The sequence below is a fragment of the Strix uralensis genome, chromosome 5 (genome assembly GCF_047716275.1).
Source record: "Strix uralensis isolate ZFMK-TIS-50842 chromosome 5, bStrUra1, whole genome shotgun sequence".
NCBI classification, from domain to species: Eukaryota; Metazoa; Chordata; class Aves; order Strigiformes; family Strigidae; genus Strix; species Strix uralensis.
The window spans coordinates 74,274,392-74,297,964 of NC_133976.1; the positions used below are offsets into that span (position 1 = coordinate 74,274,392).

At 41.8% G+C, this 23,573-nt stretch overlaps 1 protein-coding gene across 14 annotated transcripts in view; it reads left to right on the plus strand.

The window, feature by feature from the left end:
- CACNA1C (calcium voltage-gated channel subunit alpha1 C) overlaps nt 1–23,573 on the plus strand; it is a 498,932-nt gene that overhangs the window by 381,499 nt on the left and 93,860 nt on the right. For all 14 annotated transcript variants that reach the window (XM_074871704.1, XM_074871694.1, XM_074871692.1 and 11 more), the window contains exons 12-20: nt 1,345–1,505; nt 2,297–2,522; nt 8,409–8,616; nt 9,445–9,565; nt 11,522–11,636; nt 12,752–12,872; nt 13,000–13,069; nt 19,458–19,590; nt 21,344–21,473. In XM_074871704.1, coding sequence (XP_074727805.1) covers nt 1,345–1,505; nt 2,297–2,522; nt 8,409–8,616; nt 9,445–9,565; nt 11,522–11,636; nt 12,752–12,872; nt 13,000–13,069; nt 19,458–19,590; nt 21,344–21,473 — 1,285 coding nt within the window. The remainder of the gene's footprint in view (nt 1–1,344; nt 1,506–2,296; nt 2,523–8,408; nt 8,617–9,444; nt 9,566–11,521; nt 11,637–12,751; nt 12,873–12,999; nt 13,070–19,457; nt 19,591–21,343; nt 21,474–23,573) is intronic.

Here is a 23,573-nt window from a genome sequence, read left to right on the forward strand (position 1 = left end):
CTATATGCATCTCTCTGCAAAGTGTTGCATATGTGATCACATTCCTACAGTTTGTGGATTTACTTGTATATAGGTGTAAGCACAAAAAAAGACTTGTATCATCACATGGCCATGTGCATGCACGTTTGCGCATGGATACACACAAGTGTGAGGGATTGCTAATGATTTAATGGCAACATGAATGTCTAAGTGTTGCACCCATTTTGAAATTTGGGAAGATCATTTCTTGTCTCAAGTCCACTGCAAAACACACAACCCTTATTAAAAGTTTGTGCTAGGTAGACTGGGTGCCTTTATATATTGCATAGCTAAAGCAGCCTGGATTTGATTACCTGTTAAAATGTTGCAAAATTCTTGGCCGGTGTGCAGTGTTCACATTGCCTGGCTTTAGTTCATATAGATGCTGAACCCTGACCTCAAGCATGGCTATAGTTTATCACTGGAAATAACACTAAGAGAAGACTAGCCAAGAAAAGTTCTCTCATCCTGTAATGTTGTGTATGTGTGTGTCTCCTTAGAGACACACACATGCATGCATAGACACACGTATATGTATATAATATCTATATAAAACTATTAGATTTATTATACAGTGGCAAGTGTTGCCTGGAAACTGGTTGCTATGCAAGTTAAATTCTGAAGAGTAGGAGGTGTGTAATTAGCTTTAAATATCTTCTGTGGTTAGTAATTACCCTCAGAAATCAGTGACACAAGGGGATGTGTTCATGGAAGGAAAACTTTAAAAGGTCTGTTGATTAGCAAATGGTATCCTTAGTTCCAGGCTTGAAGGTGAGATGCTGAGGTCCCCTAAGTTTGTTTTTTTCTGTTCAGAGTTAGCCCTCTTATTGGGCTTACTCCTGAACATTGCTGAATGTTGGAAATATTCCATGGGTTTTATTTGGCCTTACCTCTCCAAGGACTTAATCTAAAGGTCCATGGTATATAGGGGGTATCTTTTCATTGACTATCCTGAGGCTGGGGAAGGTCCCATTGCAGGCCACAAGAATTAAATACAAGAAGAATAATTATTTTTGTGGAAACTGGGCTAAAAAACTCTTATGGTAGCTGTGATGGATTTCTTAATCAGATTAAGACATTGCTTGAAGAGGTATATTCACCTCTAAATGTTGCAAATTGGTTTAGGATTAACTTTATTCCTATAGCTAAAGGAAGAATGATCACAACTGGTGATTCAGATGAGAATGAGAGAACATTTCTCAGGGTGAACTTTATTCTCTACTACTCTTGAACAATAAATCAACACTAGAGTCTCTCTTGACAGAGATTTGCAATAGCCCAAAGATCCCTATCTGAAAAGAACTTTTCCTTTTCCAATTTTTCAAGTCGCTACTGGCGCCGATGGAATCGATTCTGCAGAAGAAAGTGCCGCGCCGCTGTCAAGTCCAATGTTTTCTACTGGTTGGTGATCTTCCTTGTGTTTCTCAACACCCTTACCATTGCTTCTGAACACTACAACCAGCCAGACTGGCTGACAGAGGTCCAAGGTGAGCAGAGGCTGATGGTTCTGTTTACTGTGGTCAGTGTCAAAAAAGGGGGCTGAGGGAGGAGGTGATGCGTTAGCCCACACAATGTAAAACAGGCATACACAGCTCCAAATTGTCTATGGAGGATCTTAAATAATACAACAAAATATCTGCATACAATGGGAGAAGTTTCAGGGAAAACATAAGTTCCTCATTTCCAGCCAAAGCAGTGTTCCACTGGGTGTAGGTGAAATCAAGAGCTTATGCTAAATATATATTTGCAGCAACTGGATTTCCAATTTATGGGTAGCTACTGGGAGCCACAGGTTCTCCAAGGTTTTCCCTGAAATGGCATTTATGATAAATTCTAGATACCAAGGAGGTGAGGAAGAATGATTTGTAAAGTTCTTCTGTCTGCAGAACAGTTGAATCCTCACTGGAGGTGAGAGCAGCTGAAAGGCTTAATTAAGCAACAGTAGGTAGCACAGCAGCTCTTCTATTCCCACTCTCATCTGCAGATGACAAGTGTGATGGGAGGTTGTGCACAGGAAGGCATGTCCCTGCCATGGAGGTTGTGTGGTTGTGTAATACATCGCAGCTGTATGTACAATACATAAGAATCGCTGTAAGCATCTTGTAAAACACTTCCGTGAATGAGATGCTCACGCTTTTGAAGTTTATTCTTTGACCTAAGCTTACATTACCTTTCAGACTCATCTCAGAAATGGTTTCTTATAGGCGAGGACCGATGGTTAGCTGTGATGATCTTTTGACTAAGTTTCATTAATCTGTTTCTCTTTGTTTTTCATGAGACACTGCCAATAAGGTGCTGCTAGCTCTTTTCACGGCAGAGATGCTGCTGAAGATGTACAGCCTTGGTCTCCAGGCCTATTTTGTGTCCCTCTTCAACCGCTTTGACTGTTTCATTGTGTGTGGAGGAATCCTGGAAACAATTCTGGTTGAGACAAAGATCATGTCACCACTGGGCATTTCGGTGTTGAGATGTGTTCGACTCCTAAGAATATTTAAAATCACAAGGTACTTTTGTGCTTCTTTGGGAATGAAGGAGGGCTACTGCTCAATGCACAACATATATAGGTACAAGTCACATCCCTTTTTTTTCACTTTTTCTACCACTACTTTGGTAGTGAGAGTGCTAAATTGACAGTCCTCATCTTCTGCCGTCAGTGGCAGGGTGGGGAGGGCTATGCAGACTGGATATCCCTGATGTGAGAGGTAAGGATGGGTGAGGAGTCTGGCACAGGGGGCCAGAGCCCCTTGCTACCATGCAGATTGTTGAACTGAAATCTGGAGGGATAATGTGAGCTGAGCTCAGGCTCTTACAGTTCCCTTCAAAAGACAAAGTGAAAACAAAACAGCAGATAGCCTTGTGATCTTTTCTGGTGCTTTATGGTGACAGAGAGGAGCCTGAAAGACTGCTTTGAGCCAAAACAGCATTTGGCTGAGGTGCCCATGCCAGCTCCAGTAGACTCAAAAGTGGCCTGAGTGGGAGACAAGGTCAACACTGATAGCTATAGGCAAAGAATGTTGCCAGGCCTTCTCCTTCAGAGGAGTCCAGCATGAAGCAGCAGCTTTACGAAGAAACCAGACTTTTCCAGACTCCAGACCCCCCTCTTTTTCCTTTTCCTTCTTTCTCCTCTCCTTCTGTATAAAGGTACAATGGTGCCTATTAAACAGTCACTGATTCCTGCAGTCAGGTACCTGCAAAACACCAGCTTAGTTTGGCAGAAGTTTTTCAGTTTGAGGGGAGGTTGTAAGAGAGATCAGCTCCCAATTTGCCCAGATGGGAGCTCTTGGAACAAATCTATCCAAGTGCTCACCCAAAGCAGCACAGGATCTGCCTTTTCCCATGTGGGCACCAGTCAGCACCTTATAAAAAGCTTGACTGAGGCGATGAAAGAGTACGTTTTCTGCAAGCTCAGCTATGAAGACATCACTAGAATTGCTATAAACTCCCCCAAAGGAAATTTCTGACAAATTTGAGATAAAAAACACAGCGCGTGAGAAAAACAAGACCAAAACTGGAAGACAGTCAAGATGGCAGAGCTGAAAACCAGAAAAAACAACAGACTTGGACTTTTGCATCATACAAGATTTACCCTTAAAGCTTCTGAGCCTCAACTTTCTGGCAGGGTGGATGGTTTTCAGGGTCAGATGGCAGAGACAGAAAATCGGTTTACAGTCTCAGAGAGAGAGGCCAAAGAAAGCCTACAACTATTAAAAAGAAAAAAAGGTGGTCTGTTTAAACTTGTGATCATAGAAGAGGGAAAAATGTTCCAGCTAACAAGAGTTTCCAGTAAGAAAGGCATCTTTGCCCTTTCAGAAATAGTGGGGATCTCTGGTCTGGTGACTGTTTTTCCTGGATCTTTGGGTCTGAAAGCTATCATCACTGAGTCCCAGGCCTGGTTTCTGAGGAAGCCAGTAGCTGTTTCAGGCATTGGGTAATCAGATACACCCAGGGCAACATACCAATAGCTATAAAAGCATAAGCTTCAACATAGCATCCTGGAGAGGTCATTGTTTTTTCAAGACATTTCTCCACTCCTACACAAAATATATAATATAGCTGAGAGAATTCTCTAATAGAAGGGCAAATGCTGAGAGAATATCATTAATACTTTAGGAAGTTTGGGCTATTGGAGCACTCAAATATTCCTAAAGCTTCTAGCAGAGATGTAATGTTGGAACCAACCAGCAGTAGGACTAGTTATACTTACCTTCGTTCTCCAGCAGAAAATACAATTTTGCATGGAAACAAATGTTACCTGGAATACATCTCCTGCAATTTGTACATGGGTTTATGTGTAAAGCACAGAGCTGAGGAATAACTCATTATGAACAATGTATTAATCGGGTTTTGCCTTCTTTCCTGTTCCTAAAATATTGACAAGTAGGTTGCAGTAGTCTTGGATTTATCCATGTTTTTTAATTATTCATAATTTTCTTCATGATTTTTCCCCTCTGTGGGTGAAGTTCACCCTCATGTGGAAGGCCCTAGCACAGGCCTCCAAAGCAATATTTTAGGCCCATTCATGTCTTACTGCAGGAGAAAATATTCTGGCATTAAAGCAAAACTTTTACCTTTGATGTTCTCCAGTAAAATACAAATTTTTCCATTATTCACTCAGCTCTAAATACAATGATGATTTATTGATGACACTGTCAGTAGTGGTGGAATACACCACCTGAGTGCGATGATAATACAGAAAGAAACAATCCTAGAAAGCTGGGAAGGGTAGGAGGGATGACAGTGTAATGTTTTATGTCTTTTAATATATATTCATGAACAGTGACATAGGGACATACAGGTGAGATGGAAATAGTGATAATCAAGGGTATTAAAAAACACAAAGCAGGAAGATTACTCTGTTGAGAGTATATGAGTAGGTAGCCTAATCTTTATACATTTGTATGGATTTTCCATGGTAAACACCAAGCACAAACAAATTCTGGGTGCGTCAAGATGATACCCTTCTAGGAAACACACAAATACAGCTCCCTAATATAATAGAAACAAATAAAGACACCGTCAGATGAACAATGCATCATTTTAGAAACCACATTTAGAATTTCAAGAGCAAACATTTCTTCCAAAATTATAAATATTCTTCAGAATCATTTAGCTTTGTACATTAGACAAGCAGACAATATAATCTGTTTGCTTTATTCTCCCTAATTTTTACAAGGCTGTGCAGAAAATCTCCCTTTGCTATAAGAAGACAAATTATTTTCTCTTTATAAATGGTCCTTTACTGCTTTATAAATCGCTATATTTAGTCCTTACAAAATAAATCAATTTATTTGCAACAGCATACTGAAATTTGATATTTTATACCTAATCCTGCCACTAGATATGTCACTGTTAACTGTAGGGAGGAGAGACAGGACACCTTTTTTTTTTTTTTGTACCTGCTTTCCAAATGGTTTCATATTGAATGAACAGTGTGGGAAGCTTTCATACAATGAGACTGCCAGCTGTTGCTACTGTTTTAAGCTCTGCATCTGTGATTGCCATTATCATAAAGACATAGTGCAAGGCAGTGGAGAGGAGAGGGAAGAGGATAAAAGAACACATTAAGTTGAAATCCAGTTCTGCAATTGATTTTTGTATGAGATGTTGAACAAACCATTTAACTTCTTTGCATCATTCCTCTATTTTGAAACGGGGATCATAATCACGTCCTACTTGCTGGATTTTTGCAGTGCCTCATTCACTGGCATCCTCAAGGGTCTGAGATCTGCAAGTGGGAGATAAAACCACATTCATTTCCCTATAAGTCTGAGGCAGCAGCAGTGCTTTCTCTTGTACCTCCCATTACAGGTTGCATGGTCCAAAACCTCTGATTCCATCCAGCAGTGCCATGAGATTTATTGTAACTGGTTTTAGTTTTTAGTATATTAACCAAAGAGGATGAAGCAGTGAGAGACTTTTTCTTTGCCTGGGCTTCAACTGTTCCTGACTTAAAAGCCTTGTGTTTCATTGAGTAACCCCAGATCCCACTTTGAGGGGGTGTTCATGTTACTTCTGCAACCACCTAATGTGACAGATGGTAACCTCAGGTCAGGCTTCTAGAACACTAAGATAAGACAATTGTTATTTTCACATCCTGGTCAAGTCAAGCATTCCTTATCCTCTCCTTTTTCCTTTTCTCTTCCCCCCCCCCCCCCACCCATTGGCTTGTTTACTTTTCTAATGGTGCTGTATTTCTAGCTAGCACTCAGTACACAGATAAACCAGCACTAATCTTATCACCAGGTCATCTCAGTTAATTGCTTTAAGTTTGAGAGGTACATAAACTGAATCTCAGGTATTGAGCCATTTGTAAGAAATGCAGAGCTGATAAAAGTCTGTTCAGTTGCACTCTGAGATAGCAAGATGTTTAAGCTTAAAGTGAGTCACTGAGATTATTCAGATGTGTAACAGCTTTACTGTATGCCTCTTAAGGGCACTGCTAGAAAGACCTAGAAAATGTGTGTCCTGGCTGACATTGGAGGACTTGGAGAGATATTTTGGACACCATCAATTTCTGTTTAAAGGATGCTAAAGTCAGTCGAGTTTCATCAGAAATTAATTTTTCCCTTTCCTTGTGTCACTTTCCCTTTCTCCTAAAGTGTCAAAGTATGTGAGCTGTAAGCATAAATGCAAATACAGTGAGCTGTTACATTGCACATTCAGTGTGGATATTTGGTGTCACTGAGCCCACAGCTTCCATGCCCTTACCTTTGCTCTGTAATTTTTGTGGCTCATTTCTTTAATTGCAGTTAAACCTTAAAGCATTCTAGCTGAAGCTGGGCTGGAGGGAAAACATCAGAGTTCTCTTTGAACCAGTTGCTGAACTTCAGAGGACATGGCGATGTCCCTCTGCAGATCAGATTGTTAACCTGCACAAAGTGACTAGGCTGCTCAAGCATTTCTGTCTTCCATGGGACAAGAAAAGTATTCTTTTTACACTGACATTTTAAAAATATTAATTTAAGTGGGATTTTAAGAACCCTTGTCTCTAATGACTACACTACCTTCAGAAATAATTTGTATGTTGAAGGATCAGGCATGTCTGCCATCCTTCTCAAGTGGAACTTTTGTCTCCAAGGAAAATATTGCTAGAAATTCAGAGTCCTCTAAGGAAAGAAAGGTTCAGTGTTACGGGCTTTGGGAGAAGGGAGTGGAGGACACTGGCCATGGTGGGATCTCAGAGCATGGTGGTAGGCCACAGGAGATGGTGGTAGAAGGAAGACTTAGAGATCACAGGCAAACATTACTGGCTTGCTGACCTGTGAAAGCTGATGAAGCTTGCTAGTAATGTGCATTCAAAATGAGGTGACTGGAAGATGACAGCTTCAGCCCAGTCTGAAAGCTCTGTCAGACTCAAAACTGCATAAAAGAGAAGTCATTATGACCAGCTAAGCAGTAGAGTAAGAGTGGTTGAGCAGATGCAAGACAGAAGTGGAAGTTGCTTCATGGGTGATGTGGTGGATTCTTTAGCCATTTCTTCTAAAGCCTTTTTCCAACACATGGCTACCCTGCAGGCTGGCGAAGAATGCAAGCAGACTGACATGCTGCAGCAGAGCATGCTGCTGGCATCTCTTTGAACCCTAAAGTGGGTCCACAAGGGCAAAAAGATCCTTTCTCTGCATCATACATAGTCTGATCTGGGCACAAGCCTGAATACACTGGGGGAACAGGTCTTAGCCATGCTCTCTCATGAATGAAGCCCTTCTAAAATGTTCTGCACCATGTTTGAGGAAGTATAGTGGATTTGATACCCAAAAAGGCAGTGATGGTATGGCCTTTCAAGAGCAAAAGAAACTCTGGACTTTATGGAGGTAGATCTGGAGTCTCTTTTAGGGTTCGTGTAAAAAGACCTTTAATATCTTTCTCAGTCCCAGAAAGCTTAGCAGCCTCTATCTGTGAGTGAGTGAGCACATACTCACACACCAGATTTTGGACAAGTTTGTATTTGCATCCAAACTGTCTCCTCATCTGCTCTTGTTAGTTATTACAGGCCATTTTCTGGAGTGAGGTATTCTGGCTGCCATAACATCTGTGAGTGTTGTAATGAGGTCGGTTAGAATGTAACTCACTGAAGCAGCAACAACTAATCACCATATATTGATATAAGATTTGCAGAGCCTTAGATGGAGAGTGCTGCAATAATCTTCTGGGTGTGTGTATGGGGTGGGGGGTGGAGGGAATTGTGTATGTACATGTGTGGTAGTAAAATTACTCATTAGCTGCAGTAGGTCTCATTATCTTAGGGAAGCACATCAATGATTCACTGCTTAACAGGGTGTTTGAAAATGCCTGGTTATATGCAGAAGGCAGCCTGAACCAATATCCTGTGCAGTCCATGAGCACCTGTCTTGGATTGAAGGAATTTTAACTGCCTCTATTTTCTCTCCCAGATACTGGAACTCCCTGAGTAACCTTGTGGCTTCACTGCTGAATTCAGTCCGCTCCATTGCCTCCCTTTTGCTGCTTCTTTTCCTCTTCATTATCATCTTCTCACTTCTGGGGATGCAGCTCTTTGGAGGCAAGTTTAACTTTGATGAGATGCAGACCAGGAGGAGTACATTCGACAACTTCCCTCAGTCCCTCCTCACTGTGTTTCAGGTAAGGGCAAGAGTGGTCCCAATGGGGCCAACACATTGTGTTTACATGAGACAGAGAGCAGGTCCTTCACCCTTCCCTGCAGACTGACAGTCCCCAAGACTGGATTCAGACTAACAGCTCCAGGAGCAAGGTGACACACTGTGCTGCCAGCACAGGGGTATTCCCTCACGAAGTGGGGAACCAAAGCTAAACCCCTGTGTGTGGCAAGGCCATCAGATCTTAGCAGGATAGGACAAGAGAATGGTCATTGCCACATCCCAGGGCAGCACCTGCATGCCAAAGCCCAACCCTGCAGCTGTCCTCCTGCCTGCTGCAGTACTGGGGAACAAATACCAACTCACGGCACCAGAGAAGTAATCAAATGGCCTTTAAGCAACTGCAGTTTTAGGAATTATTGACCAAGAGCATCAGGATCATGATTTCACATGCAAGGTGAAGGAAGGTGGCAGGGAGGGCTGTGCTGAGGGCTGTCTTCAGTGTATAGGTTGTGCAGCCTGTCTGAAACAAGAGACATGTGGGAGGCAAATGCCTGGGAGAGGCAGGGAGACAAACAGAGTTGTCTGGGAGAGCCGTTTGGCTTCAGCCATCATTTTCAAGGGGACAACTGGTGGTTTTTTACACTTTGAGCACGGGCCCTCTTTGCATTCTTCTTGTTCTGTTTTGTTTTGGGGTTTTTTTCATTTTCTAGATGGACACAGCTAGAGTCTCTAACCATCCTGAGGGAGGGGGTATTCTCTAGGATAGTAGGTATCTTTGTGTTAATGGGGTTTTCAAATTATCTGTGTGGTCTAACACTGTATCCCTTATTGGTGGGAATGTGTCATTTAGATCCTGACTGGGGAGGACTGGAATTCGGTGATGTATGATGGGATCATGGCTTATGGCGGCCCCTCTTTTCCAGGAATGTTGGTCTGTATTTACTTCATCATCCTCTTCATCTGTGGAAACTGTATCCTTTGATGCTACTCTTTTCTCCAAGTGGGGCTGAATTTAAAGCCACCCTTTACTATTTTTGTTATGTCAGAAAATAATGAATTTCATACCTTACATTTTTACCTTTTCCCTAGGTCTGAATTTTGGCTTTGTACTGCCAAAAGTTAAACAAGTTTGTTTAATTTTAGCTAGTGCTAAGGCATATAAACATTTCTAAGAGCCGGCTACATGCCAATTCTGCATGCAAGCTTTTATTTAGTGTCTTTACATGTTTAGTGTTTTTATTTTTCATTCTTCTTAATTGTCTCATAGGGTTTTTTTTTTCCTGTCTTCTACAGAAACTAATCTCTGTGTGCATCTACTGTGCTTATTGCATATTTCTGTTTTAATTGCCTTTTCAGTAATATATTCCAAGTGCTTTCATCCCAGCCTTATGTGGAATAAAAATATGTATAATCTACAATATGCCATATACAAATGCTGTAATAGAAGTAACATATGTTTGACATAATTGATTTATGTGAGATCATATATTAATTCACGTATAAACTAACGGGAACCATGTTCCATTTCAGTTACTGCAATCTGTGTGTTCTTCAAACAGAAAATCGTGTGCTCTGTTATCTTCCAGCCTGCACTGGTGTTAAATAACTTCAGTTCTCTCTGGCTTCAAGGTGAAGTGAGGGCACTGTACATATCCCAGGAGGTACAAACCACATTGCATGATCAGGCTGTGAGTGTCTTTTCACAGGAATTTGCATTTGCATATAACATAGTACTATGGTTCTGTTCCATATCTCAGTTTGCTCCAAATTTGTTCATGTTTAGTTTCTGCTTCCCTAATAAATGGCCCTCCTATGTCAGAGGTGACATTTCTTTTTATACAGATTCTTCTGTAAAGCCACCTTGTAGTGTCAGCCTAGCTCTTCTGGCCTTTCCTCATAATTCAGATCTCTCAAACCCTCTTATTTGACATTTCAGTTGACCTGCATGCCCTCTCTTCAAAGTGAGATGGTGCAATTCCACTTATCTGAAGGTCGAGGTAGGTAGTCTGCCTGACAACTTAAAAAAACTATAATTTGGATCTCCTTGTGAACTGCAGAGGAAATTGTGAGCCAGCTCTACGTGCTGGCTGACTTTGGAGCCATTAGACCTTGGAGCGCAGGGAGGTGGGTGGCTGTATTTCCAGACTAAGCCTTGAACTGAGGTTTACTTAAAAGTTATCATGGTGTGATAAGACCCGTTCTCAAGAAATTTATAAGAGACGCGGATGTTCAGATTTGTAACACAAGATCTGAACACTGCCAAGACAAGAAAACAGTTGTGGTTGCTTGCCCTTCAGCTACATGGGCACGACTGGCCATGCATGGACTCTCCACTAGGAGATAGCAGAGTTGTCAGCTCAACCCTACAATGCCCAGACTAAATGAATTTCCTTTTGGTTGCCTCATTAGTGCTAATGAGACTGCTATGCTTGCTGTCCATAAAATACACTCATGTCTGTGGGAATACCTATAATGAGGTTGTTCAACTCAAGTACATAGGCCAAAACTGGAAAGCCCAGGTGCCTTATGGTATGAGTCTCTTGAATAGGAGTGCTTTAATAAAAGTGACCTAAGCTGTCAAAGATGCAAAGCATTCAGGGCTCCCCTTATCTTCAGTGGGATTTGTTGCACAAAACAAGACTCTTTTGGGAAATCAGAAGCTAAAATATAAGTCTGGACTTATATGTTTTGTATCAGTCATTCTGTTGTGAAATTTTGGAAACCCCACACTGTGTTAACCATTTGGATGGAAAGTGTAGGTTTGTGCATGCCGGGTGTGCACATCCTGAACATTTGTGTGAAATGGAAGTTTGGAAAATCCAAGAGATCTGATGACAGGTTGCTAAAAATTTTCAATTAAGAAACCTTTGGTATAATGTTGTTCTGCAGTTTTCAAAGCCCATTTTCTTTAAGTAGCACATGAACAGATATCCTCCTAAATGTATTTTTGGCCATTGCTGTGGACAACCTTGCTGATGCTGAGAGTTTAACATCTGCACAGAAAGAGGAGGAAGAGGAAAAAGAAAGGAAAAAGCTAGCTAGGTAAATCCATTTGCATACACCTATCTACAGTCGTATGCATGCATTCCTGTGAGTATAATTACACACATTATGCACATATATGTATGCAAGTAAGCATGTGAGTATATGTAATATATATGTATAACTTCTCGGTGGGTGTGTATAGATTATATATATGTGATTAATGTAATTATATATGGAATTATGTATATAGAAATTTTTATGTAAAAGAATTCAAACTAAAGGACAAGAAGGTGTCATGAGCTGGGAGTCCCCACAGTTGCAGTGATGTGAGCAGAGGAAAGGAAGTCTGAGTGACTGATGAGCTTTCAGGGCATCAGCAGAGAGTGAGTGTGAAATGGTGTCAATGTTACAATCTCACCTGAAGCTCTCTATTACCTTCTGATTGCTTTGGATCACAGGGCGTATTCTCAGACTGTCATTTCCACCACAAGATTCAGCAACTTCCTTCTCTTTTGATGCCACATGCTGTTCTTCTCTTGCCAGTTCTTTTAGTGTTCCTGCAGACTCTTAGGAGGTACGAGCTGGATGTAGAGCTCCTCTGTCATTCCCAGCTGCCAACAGCAGGGAAGCCTTACCTTACTGGGTACTTCTATTCACTGCCTTCCAGGCTGCTTGGAGGGGATCTCTCGTGCAGATCTTTCTGCTTCATCCTGCATGCTAGTCAGCAGGTTTCCCTGGCTCTGGGAGTGCAGTGAGGGGCAAAACTTCATAGGCAACCTAGTGGAAATCCAAAAGATATGGGTTGAAAATGGTTCATGCCTTTCTCATTGAGTGAACAAAGAGATCCCTACTGACAGACTAGAATACACATGTGCACAAACACACAGGCACATACTTCCCCTGCATGTGCATGCACACTCACACACACACAAACACATGCCATTGAGAAAGCTATAAAATAAAAAGGATGCTGTACAGAACTAGAGGAAAGTCTCTGCCTTTGTCTGTAGATGAGGACAAGGTGGATCTGCTGATATGTAAGCTGGACTCAGAATGGAAGTGCCAGTCAGCTGATTGTTCTCATGATGTGTGCTGTACTACATGAAGTTCCTGAAAGGGAAACAGCTTTCCACCTTTGTAACTCTTTGCTTTTTATCTTGTGAAATTGTTAGGACTGCTAGTCCCGAAAAGAAACAAGAGATAGAAAAAACAGCTGTGGAGGAGGAGACAAAGGAGGAGAAAATCGAGCTGAAATCAATCACTGCTGATGGAGAATCCCCGCCTGCTACCAAGGTAAGATCTGCTGCCAGCAGGCACTCTCTGTGCAGTGATGGCATGAACAGCTTGGGTTTCTGAGGGAATGAAAACCCTCTGCCTTGTCTGATAAAGGCTTTGCTGCTTCTCCTTCCATTTCTGTCAGATCAATGTGGATGATTATCAGCCGAATGAAAACGAAGAAAAGAGCCCATATCCCACAACAGAAGCGCCAGGTATACATCTTCTTCCTTTTATCCCTGATTCAACAAAGAGAAGCTCCAGTTGCTAATGCACATAAAGCCAAATTGTGGTAGCAGGTATGCTGAACATGTAATGCTTTCACGACGGGACAGGATGATGTGCTTGCCTGTGTTTGCACAGGTGTGGACTTGGTCCTTTGCAATCCCTATACTGCAAATTAGTCATGTTTGATTTGGCTCTCTGTAAAGCTCTGTATTTGAAAATACAGAGCTTTACAGACAACCAAATCAAATCATGTACCAATCCTTGTATATGAAAATATACATATGACTTTGTTTTCAGTCTATTTTTTCAGTACTCAGCAGTCAGGGTAAACTCACAACAGGTACTCATGAAAGACAAAGTGCTGAAAGCCTTTTTGCCCTTTTTTTTTCTAATCAAAAAAGACAGTATGACTTATTAACATAATTCCAAAGGTATAAGATCTCAGCCTAGAGCCAGAAAAAAACCAAGCTAGAGCATTAGTTAGTCTAGTTTTCAAGTCAGTCAGACTTAATTAACTTCATCCTCAGAACTTTGAGCAGTTTTTTTTCTGAGAGATCCTGAATGGGGGGTGGGGTTGTAGCATAAGAATTATAAGCAAGTCAGTTCAACTTCCATTCTTGGAAAAGTGCTGGAACAAACGATTAAACAAACTATATGACTGCAAGATAAGGAGATGACTAGCAGCCAACATAGATTTGCCAAGAACAAATCACGCCAAACCACCCTTATTTTCTTCTAAAAGGGGCTGACAAGACTTTTAGACAGGAGAAAAGAGTAGATGTCATATTCATTAGCTTTGCTAAGGCTTCTGGATGTCTCTTGTAACATTCTCTTAAGTCAGCTAGAAAAACACGGTCTAGATGATTGGGAGAGAAATTGGTCAGACTGTTTACGTGGAGAGTAGTGATGGACCAACTGAGGTTCTACAACCCAGGGGCCTGTCCCGAGTTCAGTTCAGTTAATTGTTAATGACCTGAATGATGGAAGAGGAAGTATGCTTATTACATTTGCAGATGACATGAAGCTAGGAAGGACAGGAAGCATGCTGGAAGGGCAGCATTAGAATTCAAAGACCTCTTGAGGAACTGGATAAATAGTCTAAATAAAATTGAAAGTGCCAGGCTCTATATGTAGACAGGAATAAACAACTCACAAATAAAGGATCTAGGTGACGGCTAGTTAGGTAACAGTTGTTGAGAAAATAATTTGAATCTTGTAATCACAAACTCAACAGGTATCAACAACATTTTGCTGTCTTTCAAAAGGCAAGCAAGTGAGATTTATAAACAGTGAAAACGTGACCCTTTAGTCCAGTTATGGGTTTCTTCTAACTGGCCAGTGAAAGCTAAACAGAGCAAAGCAATTGTTTTATTTTGTTCACCATTGATAAGATCTCAGCTGGGGTATCGTATCTCATTTTGGCTGCTCTGCTTAGGAGAAATGAGGCTGGATTGAAAGGAGTGTAGAAGAGCATGGTGAAGACAATGCTAGTAGATTGAAAGAATTGTGGTCGTTTGAGCTAGGAAAGGCAGGAGAAACATCTTCAAATGCATAAAAGTCTGTTACAGGTAGGAGGGGAATTATCTCCATTATGAAGAAGTGACATATTTAAGATTCCCACCAGGGGGGAATTTTATAATGGTGAAGCTAGAAAAGATCATGAAGATGGTTGTGGAAGCCCAGCATCACTGAATGTTGCTAAGAACGGGTCAGAAAAATATCTGCCAGAAAAGGTTTAGATATAATAATTAGTTGATCCTCGCTTAGCAGAGTCATGAAGCAGAGTCAAGACCAGAGGGCCTTTTGTGATCCTTTCCTGCTCTGCTCTTCTGCATTTCTATGATTATGTAACATTAAATATAAATAAAACACATTCCTTTCTATTCCATGATTCCTAGTAAATGTCTGATAATAGGTTGATGTGATAGGGTAAAGAAAGACACAATAGTTCATTTTAAATAGATACACAAGGGTTTCAGAGAAGCAAAAACGAAAACTGTTGATTGCATTTGATTTTCAGTATAAAAATCTCTGCATTTGCTATACTTTTATTCATCCATATTATAGCCCATCTATCAGGAGTAGAGTGTGGTTCTGACACCATGCAATACTGTTTTAACACTGCCCGGGGCAGATCACTCTGGCTTTAATTTTCCCAGCACCTCTATAAGCACAGGCACTTAGTGGACACACATGCCCAATTGCTAAGGGATTTGTGGGAGTCCTTAGCCAGAAGCACAAATTAAAACAGCTTGATACAGTTCTGTTTCTGTTTCTCAGCTGGCTTGGATTTGCAGACCATTACATTTTTTTTAAGTGAAGGTACAGTCACCTGTATATCAAATTTAAGCCTACTGATAATAGAATTGTGGTTTAGTTACCTTCTGTGGATAGCTTAGAAACAGTTCAGCATGTGGACTATATGACAAAAACTGCATCTATAATTTGTGTTACGGACATTTTATCTGCAGTTGTGCATAGGATTAGAGTGCAGAAAATTAAGTAAAAACACTTCTAACTACTGCCTTGGGCTGCCAATCCCTGGCTTGGCATACTTGTGAACAGAATCTAAAATTTGAATGGGTGGTCAGGTTTTCTCCCATCTCCTATTAGAAATGCAAATGGACAGCATCTTGGTTATTTGTCATTGTGTGATGCCATTTCTAAACAAGTCTATTCCCTGAATTGTTTATCAATTCTTTGTGAAGAGTGAAGTTGATTGCTAACAGCTCACAAAATTACCTGACCACTTCTTTCAGAGTTCATGGAAGTCAACCATAAGGCTCAGTTGCAGTAGTTTTGTAAATCCCTTGTTAGATCAGATTTACCATAGTCATCTATTCCATTTTGCTGTATAAAGCTCGGAAACACCAAGGCCCTCTCAGAGCTGATGTGGCATGTCACATCTGCCTTGTGTAGTCAGTCATGGGGAACAAGGCTCCAAGGCTTTCCCTGGCTTTAGCAAGCAAGAATTTCTCAATGCCCACATGTACCCCTGTCCAGTTCCCTTGTGGCCATCTGACCAGTCCAGAAGCCTTCTGCTGATTGCAGATCAGTCCAACTGTGGTACAGGAGATGCTGTACATCCACATACAGCCCATCAGGGAACACACCTTTTCTTGCCACTTGCATGTGGATCTATTTCAGCTGTGCTTTGAGTGAAGCATTGCTTCTTAGATGCAGTCAGCTCATTCTACCTATTTTCTGTTTATGATTTAAGCCATTAATGCCTGTGACCTTTCCATGCCTGTGTACCATTCCATCCTCTGAAAACATCCTTCACCCTAACCCAGTGTTCAGAAACAATTTGAAACGGTCACTTCATTTGTTTTCCATTTATTCTTTCAATGTACCTCACTCAGTCTCCTATTTGTTTCTGCTGCCTCAACCAGTTTTCTCAATAGCCTCTTCCGACTCCATTTGCAACACAGTGTTCCTCTTATCCCCCAGAATACTCTGTGTACTTGCGGCTCATCAGATCACTTATCCTCTTTGTTGGAAGGAGAGACTAGTTCTTCCAGAAATTTGTGTACACTAGAAGGATTATTATGATGAGATGTTTATTATAGTAAGACAGGGAGCTAGTCTTGCAGTCTAGTACAGAAACAGAAAGAATTCAGATCGTCAGATGAAGGTAAAATCTTAGGATTATTCATGGGAGCTTGAAGCAAAGCAGTGTCCTTACACAAGAGTTCCGATCTTTGTACACTAAAAAAAATTCTTCATCATTGAATTTCTCACTGATGCTGCACTGTAGCCTATGTGTGCTTATGGCTTCACAACCAGAGGACATCACCATTCTAATGAAGCATAATTCAAGGTGACAGTCCCAGATTTTAATTTCCTTGAACTTTAGGACAGTTCAAACCTAGATCTGAACTTGGCAGCTCTGAGTCATGATTCTTTATGATTTTGTGGCAAACGTGACTAGAAGGGTTCACTTTTTAAAAACAAATATACCTTAGGTATAGAAAACAGGACTGCAGCTGATGTTCTGCCCAGCCCGTCTGTGAACACCATGTTGACCTTTGCTTCTGCGAACGCTGGCAACTGTGCAAGATACTGTTTCTATATGCAGATAGGTGACTTAGGTAGTGATCTGAGCTGAGCCTGCAATCATGTTATTCCATGTGTATTTGGGCCTGTTTCCCTTCTTCTGTGCCCTAGAGTCTACTTTAAATGAAAAATATTTAGAACATTATTCTTTCTCTATGGCTGAGGAACTGAACATGTTTTCCAGTCTGAAGGTATGTGGTTGCTGGAATCATTAATAAATTTCTTGCTGTGTGGCAGACACAAGAAAAAGAGGAGAGGAACAATGTTCTTTACAGGCTTCATTGGGCTGATCTTTCTGCTAAGAGTCCACTTACCTGAGGTGTTGTTCCATGCCCATTTAATAGTGGGTTTTTAAGCATTTCTCTGAGTAAAAGAAAAAGAATGATCTAATAGTGAAGACACAGAACAGGGACTCAGAATACTAGTCTTTTCAAGTAAGAGTCTCAAATATCCTATGTGATCATGGGCCTTGGTATTCTGGACTGTTAAAAAAAAAGAATTTGCTTACCTCGCTCATGGTAAGCCAACTCTGAAACCTGTAGATAAAAGGTGCAAGTGCAAAGTATTGTAATATTATGTAAATACAAACATTAACATTAATACCAATTTTACAAGTACTATGCACAAAAGTACTTCTGAAAGAATGTTTCTTTAATAAAACCTGTAGAAAGTGTATTATAAAGTATATTACAACCTAAAATTGAGCTGTTAAAAAATAGACCGGCTTAAAAAGTACAAACTCTATGTACGAGCTCAAACATTTATGCAAGTGAATTTGAGCTGAACTTTTGCTACTGGAAATGTAAAGAAAGAATCCTATTTGCATGTAATAATGGCATGCTTTGAAAAAAACACTTTTCTCCTGTCTCTGACATCTAGATTAGGATCTGTGCTGATTCATCTGTTCTTTCTGATGTGTACATTACCTGATCAAGTATAGTACCTGACCCTAAAGAAACAGGCTCTTCCTGGAGTTTATCTCACTTTATGGACTCAAGACAAACCTTTTAACTAGAGTTTCCTCCTTTGCATTGTCTGGAAGATTAATCTGTTGCATCTAACCTGTCAGGCTCCTTTCTTAAAATATTTTTTCCTGTCTTGCTGATTAAGTGAGAGGATTGGGATCTTTAAAATAGCAAAATCCTATCATGTCATTTACAAAACAGCATCTGACTTCAGCAGGTAAAAGTCCTCAAAAGTGGAAGGTTCTCTTTCACATACCACTTAGCCCCCATTTCTGCATTTTTTTCCTTGAGTGTGCTCACTGATCTGCACAGTGCCTGGACATCTGCTCCATAGGCATCAGGTTCAAGAATCTCAGCCTTGTTCCCACCTTTTCAATCTTCCCCCCACTGAATTATGAAAGGGGACGATTCTAAGAATTTCTGATTGGTGTAAATCAAAGTGCCCATGCTTCATGTTCACTATGTGGCATACATGCTCTCATCCAGACACAATCCCATGTGGCAGTGGCTCCATGGAGAGTATTCCAAAGAGGAGAAAAACAAATCTTGAGAAACTGGAGGAATGGTCTGAAGAAAAGAAGATGCAGTTCAATAAAGATGAGTTCAAAGTCCCACTCTTGGGAATAGTCAGCAGCACAAATGCAGAGGGGGAAGTGACGGGCTAAGAAATAATAATCTGTGCTTTGTGCAAATCAGAAACTGTTGGCAAATTAAGGCCAGAGTGTAATGAAAATAAGTGCCCATGAAAGCCATTTAAACAAGAAGATAGTATTATAAGATACAAGAAGTAATCCAGCTCTCCTCTGCACCAGTCAAACCTCAGCTGCAGGTTAATCCTGCAGATAATCTGGAGGAAAGTAGCAAGAATGATCGGAGACCTAGGGAACACAGCCCCTCAGGAATGACTGTTGTTTTGCTCTAGGAACCAGAAATCCTTGCAGTGGCATAATAATGGTCCTCAAGTATATAAATAAAAGCCTTCTGCAAGAGGAAGGGAATTCTCTGTTTTGTGTGTCCGTGGAAAATAAGAAAATAGATAATGGATTTAGACTATAGCAAGAAAGATTCAAGTCAGTCATTAGAAGGAAGTTTTTTTAGCAAAAGGGACAGTGAAACATCTGAGGAGACTGTTGTGAGGATTATGGGTTTACCAGCACTAATGGCCTTACAGAGAGACTAGATCAGTGTCTGCCAGGGCAAGCATTGGGCAGCCTTGGAGAAAGAAAGTGAACAAGTTTTCATCATCCTATTTCAATGATTCTTAGATTTTAGCTCCAGATATGACAGAGACAAATGCCCTAGCAGTCCAGAATGGGTTGTATTTTGCATTAAAAAACAAAAATGCTTCTTGCAGCAGAGGAAGATGAAGAAGAACCTGAGATGCCTGTCGGCCCTCGGCCTCGGCCAATGTCTGAGCTGCACCTCAAGGAAAAGGCTGTGCCCATGCCTGATGCCAGTGCTTTTTTCATCTTCAGTCCTAACAACAGGTATTTAAGAGACTGCTTAGCTGGAACAAGGAGGCAAAAAGCAGGTACCCCTTTCACTCTGGGCCCCAAAGGTTATGTGGTGCAGGGCTTCCTTCCAGCAGTTCATATCAGAGACCTCCTTTGCCCACTCTCTACTTTAAAGGCCCTGGCATGAAATCCTCATAAAAGCACAACTGTAGGGAGCCCCATGACAGTATTCAGTGGGAGTTCATGGCACCTTCAAGGCTGATTGAAGACACAAATCATAAAAGCTTTGGAAATAAGGGACTTGGAGGCAAGTCAGTAAATGGAATTCCCCAACATATTCAGATTGTAAGCAAGCCATCATGCAATCAGTCAAGCATGAGGTAGGAGCCTCCTGCCCTAATGGCTACTCAAAATCCACTCCCAGTAGGGAGCTCATGTGTCTCTGCTCATTCCTACATGTCAAGAACAAGCATAGAAGAAAAGTGAATGAGGAGGAGGATGAGAGTCCATAGCGCTGAGGGGAAGCTGAGGAGAATAATTCTTCTCTTACACTCTTCCCTTGGGCTTCTGCAGTGTGGCTTCACGTTGTCCCACCTATCTTTCCAACACAGATGGGTGAAACCAGTACTGTGAGTGGAGGGATGAGCTATGACACAGGGGAATATATCTTTCCAAGGGTGCAGAAATGAGCTCACTGCCCAGTGTTCTGTGCAGTACCATGTATCCCAACATCTCCCTTGGGGACCTGACCTCCAAACACAGCCCCAGAGTAAGGCAGGGCTGTAGAAGAACAGCTGAATTCAGAGCCAGTCTTTTCACAGCAGGGCTTGTGTCATTCCTCCTTGGGTATGTGCAACAGGGAGGGACTGATGATGATTGGGACTCATGGACTCTAATGCCAGCTTTGCCACCCACCCACTGTAGTTTGTGAAGAAGTAAATTAACCTCTACAATCATCTGTAAAATTGCTATAATAGGGGCTTGAGGCTTAAGAGCCAAAAGCAGAGCTAAATAGATTAATGAAGTGTCTATAGAATTATGCATAGGACTGTTACGAGTTTTAACTCCTCATATCCTGATACCAATGTATGGAAGGTGCTGTAATGGTCTCCAGTAAGCATGCTGCTCTCTGATGGGCGACTGCTACTTCTTTACCTGCTAGTTTCCCACTAAGAGCACCAAGCATTTTATATTGGGCTAACGTTTGGCTGACACCCTGTATGGCATGATGTCCTCCCAGAAGCCCTTTGCAAATGCCAGCCTGCCCTATATCCATTTGGCCAGGTCTGTGTCCTATTAGCAAGGTAAATCCCCCACAGCTCCTGCTCAGTGACACTCCAGCCCCAGCTCAGAAAGACAGTGGCCAACCTGAAGCCCGTTTATGCTGCTTTCCCCCTAAATGAATGGGGAATGGTTCTGTGAATGAAAACAAGGGATATAATTTTGGGTTGGCAGGTTTCAGACCACATCTAAATCACAAAAGGCTCTGTCAGGAGGGAGTGACTGTTCTCCATTCACGCACCGAGCGTGAGTCCTGCAGGCAGTCGATCACTCAATCACTCGGTGTGCATTACTGCACGACATGGAGAGCCAAGGCTGCCCAGCACCCAGCAGGGCTAGGCATGGATGCCTGGGCCCATCATTCTCCCTGCCGCTGGGGCAGAGGGAAGCTGCTCTGCAGAACGATCCTCCAGGACCAGTCCTGCTGGCAAAAGAGAAAGGGGGAATGTTTCCCAGGTCCTCCAGTTCTCTGGGAGATAAAGTTGTGCCTCTCTCTCTCTTGCAGGTTTCGTGTCCACTGCCATCGAATCGTTAATGATAACATTTTCACCAACCTGATCCTATTTTTCATCTTGCTCAGCAGCATCTCCCTGGCAGCTGAGGACCCTGTCCGACACCTCTCCTTTAGGAACCAAGTATGCTTCCCATCCTCCTTCCCTCACTGTGTATTTAAAGTGTGCTACAAGCAGATCGTGAGTTGAAGCCAGGAAAGACAGAAAAGACTGCATCAGAGGCTTTGGGAGTGACTCTCTTCCCTGATTTGTGCCTTTTGTAGGCTGCGTGTGAAATCATTGAGTTTTGCAGATAACATGAGTCAGTGCAGAATTTGGCCTCTACTTCATTTCAGAAGCATGTGTAGGGGAAGGAAGGACAGGAGGATGAAGCAAAATTATTGTTCCCTGGGATTAAGGCATTAGAAAGGGGCTGTAGAAACATTGATTGGGATACAGCTAATTCTTATTTTGGGGGGTTGCAAGGTCCCTTTGGAACATTTGATCTCCTGCCACATCCTTTCTTTTTGAACTAAAAAGCCCGGAGCCTGATTTTCACTTTATTCACACTGGTGTAAATCAGGAGTAACATTGCTGAGTTTGATGCAGTCACTCTGGGGGAAATTGGTGTCATCAAGGTTAGAATCAGACTATTTGAACACAAGCTGCAAAGCTATCATTAAATTTGAGATAATCTTCAGAAAATATGCTGTGCTCTTCTCCTCACCAGCCTGGGGGAAGGAGAGGCAGGCATTTAGCATGGAGATACATTCTCACCTTCTTTCCTGACCATTCTTATTAGCCTTTTGAAACATTCAGTGCTCCCTTAACTTTACCAGTGGTTGTTTCCATTAATCTGGGGTCACTGTAGAAATCAGAAGTCAGCAGTCATATGTGAGACTTCTGATCTCTGCTGCCTGCAGTGGCATTTTGGTGCCTTTATGCTGCAAGAGCTTTCTAGGCTTAGAGAGCAGGACAATATTTTTTGTTGCTTAATAATAAAACCTTAATTTAACACTCATTGTTCTACCTCCCTGAATTATCCTGGCCTGAGAATGCATTTAAACACATATGTGCATGCAGAGAAGGTGTTAATGGAGGTTTATTCCTGAGCTTATTTTAGAGCCACTTTGGATTTTGTCCTGAAGGAGGGTACTAAATAATACAGTCAAACCTGTGCCACCAGTGACCCACTCGTGCACAGCTGAGTGTGCCCACCATGTAGGGATAAATGTATGTCAATATGTATTAGTGCTGCAGCATGATGTCAGTTGGCATATGGGCTTCTGACATGCCACAGAAAGCTGCCGCAGAATCTGTAGCAGAGAGATTTAAGTGAGAAAAAAAGTAGTCAAAGCTGATTGTCGTGGATAAAAGAGCTGAAGGTTTGGAGCCAAGTGTTGTCTTGTGTATTTGAAGCCATTGATGTTGCATGAAAATCTGTGTTTAATTTTTCCAGGTACAGATGTTTAAAATGTATCATACAAGGGGACACTGACAAGGTGTTTGGGTTGCAAATGTGGTCTGCCTTTCCGCTTTGACAGTAGAACAGTAAGATTGTGTCCTGCCCTGTGCCCACACAGAGGCCTGGGAGGGAAAGCAAGCAAGCAAGCTAAAAGTCAACTAACTGCCTCTGCCTTCACTCTGGGACAACATAATCAGGCATTAGCCTGTGCACAATGACTCATGCAGACTAGTGCTGCTGTTGACACAAACTGTCCCAGAGCAGGGAGACAGGAACAGAGGACCCAGCAAGGGCTAGCGAAAGGCTTAAACACTGCTTCCATCCTGGGGTGGGCTAGTGGCTGCATCTTTCTTGTGTAACACAGGGCTCAGACAGCAAGTTTTTGGAAGTGCCTCCCCAGTCTGATCAGCCTTTAAAGCTCAAGCAAGTCCTAAGACTTTGTGTGCTCACAATATTCTCCTGTTTGCACCTTGGAAAGGTGCTCATTCATTTTAATATATTCTAAAGTAAATTCACATTTAGATATTAATAAATATGCCTGCTGATAAATAGCACTGCCTGCATGGGTGGAGCAGTGATCATTTTCATTAGGCATGATTTCATCTGTAAGGGACATGTTTACTAGCTGCTTTGGGGCCAGGTTCTAGCTGCTTTGCAGTGCTCTGGTGATGTAAAGCAGCTGCAGGTACAGCTTAATCATTCACTTTAATCAAGTTTATGGCTGCTTTACATTGGTGGAGTCATGCAAAGCAACCTGAGATTACCCATGAATCTGGCCC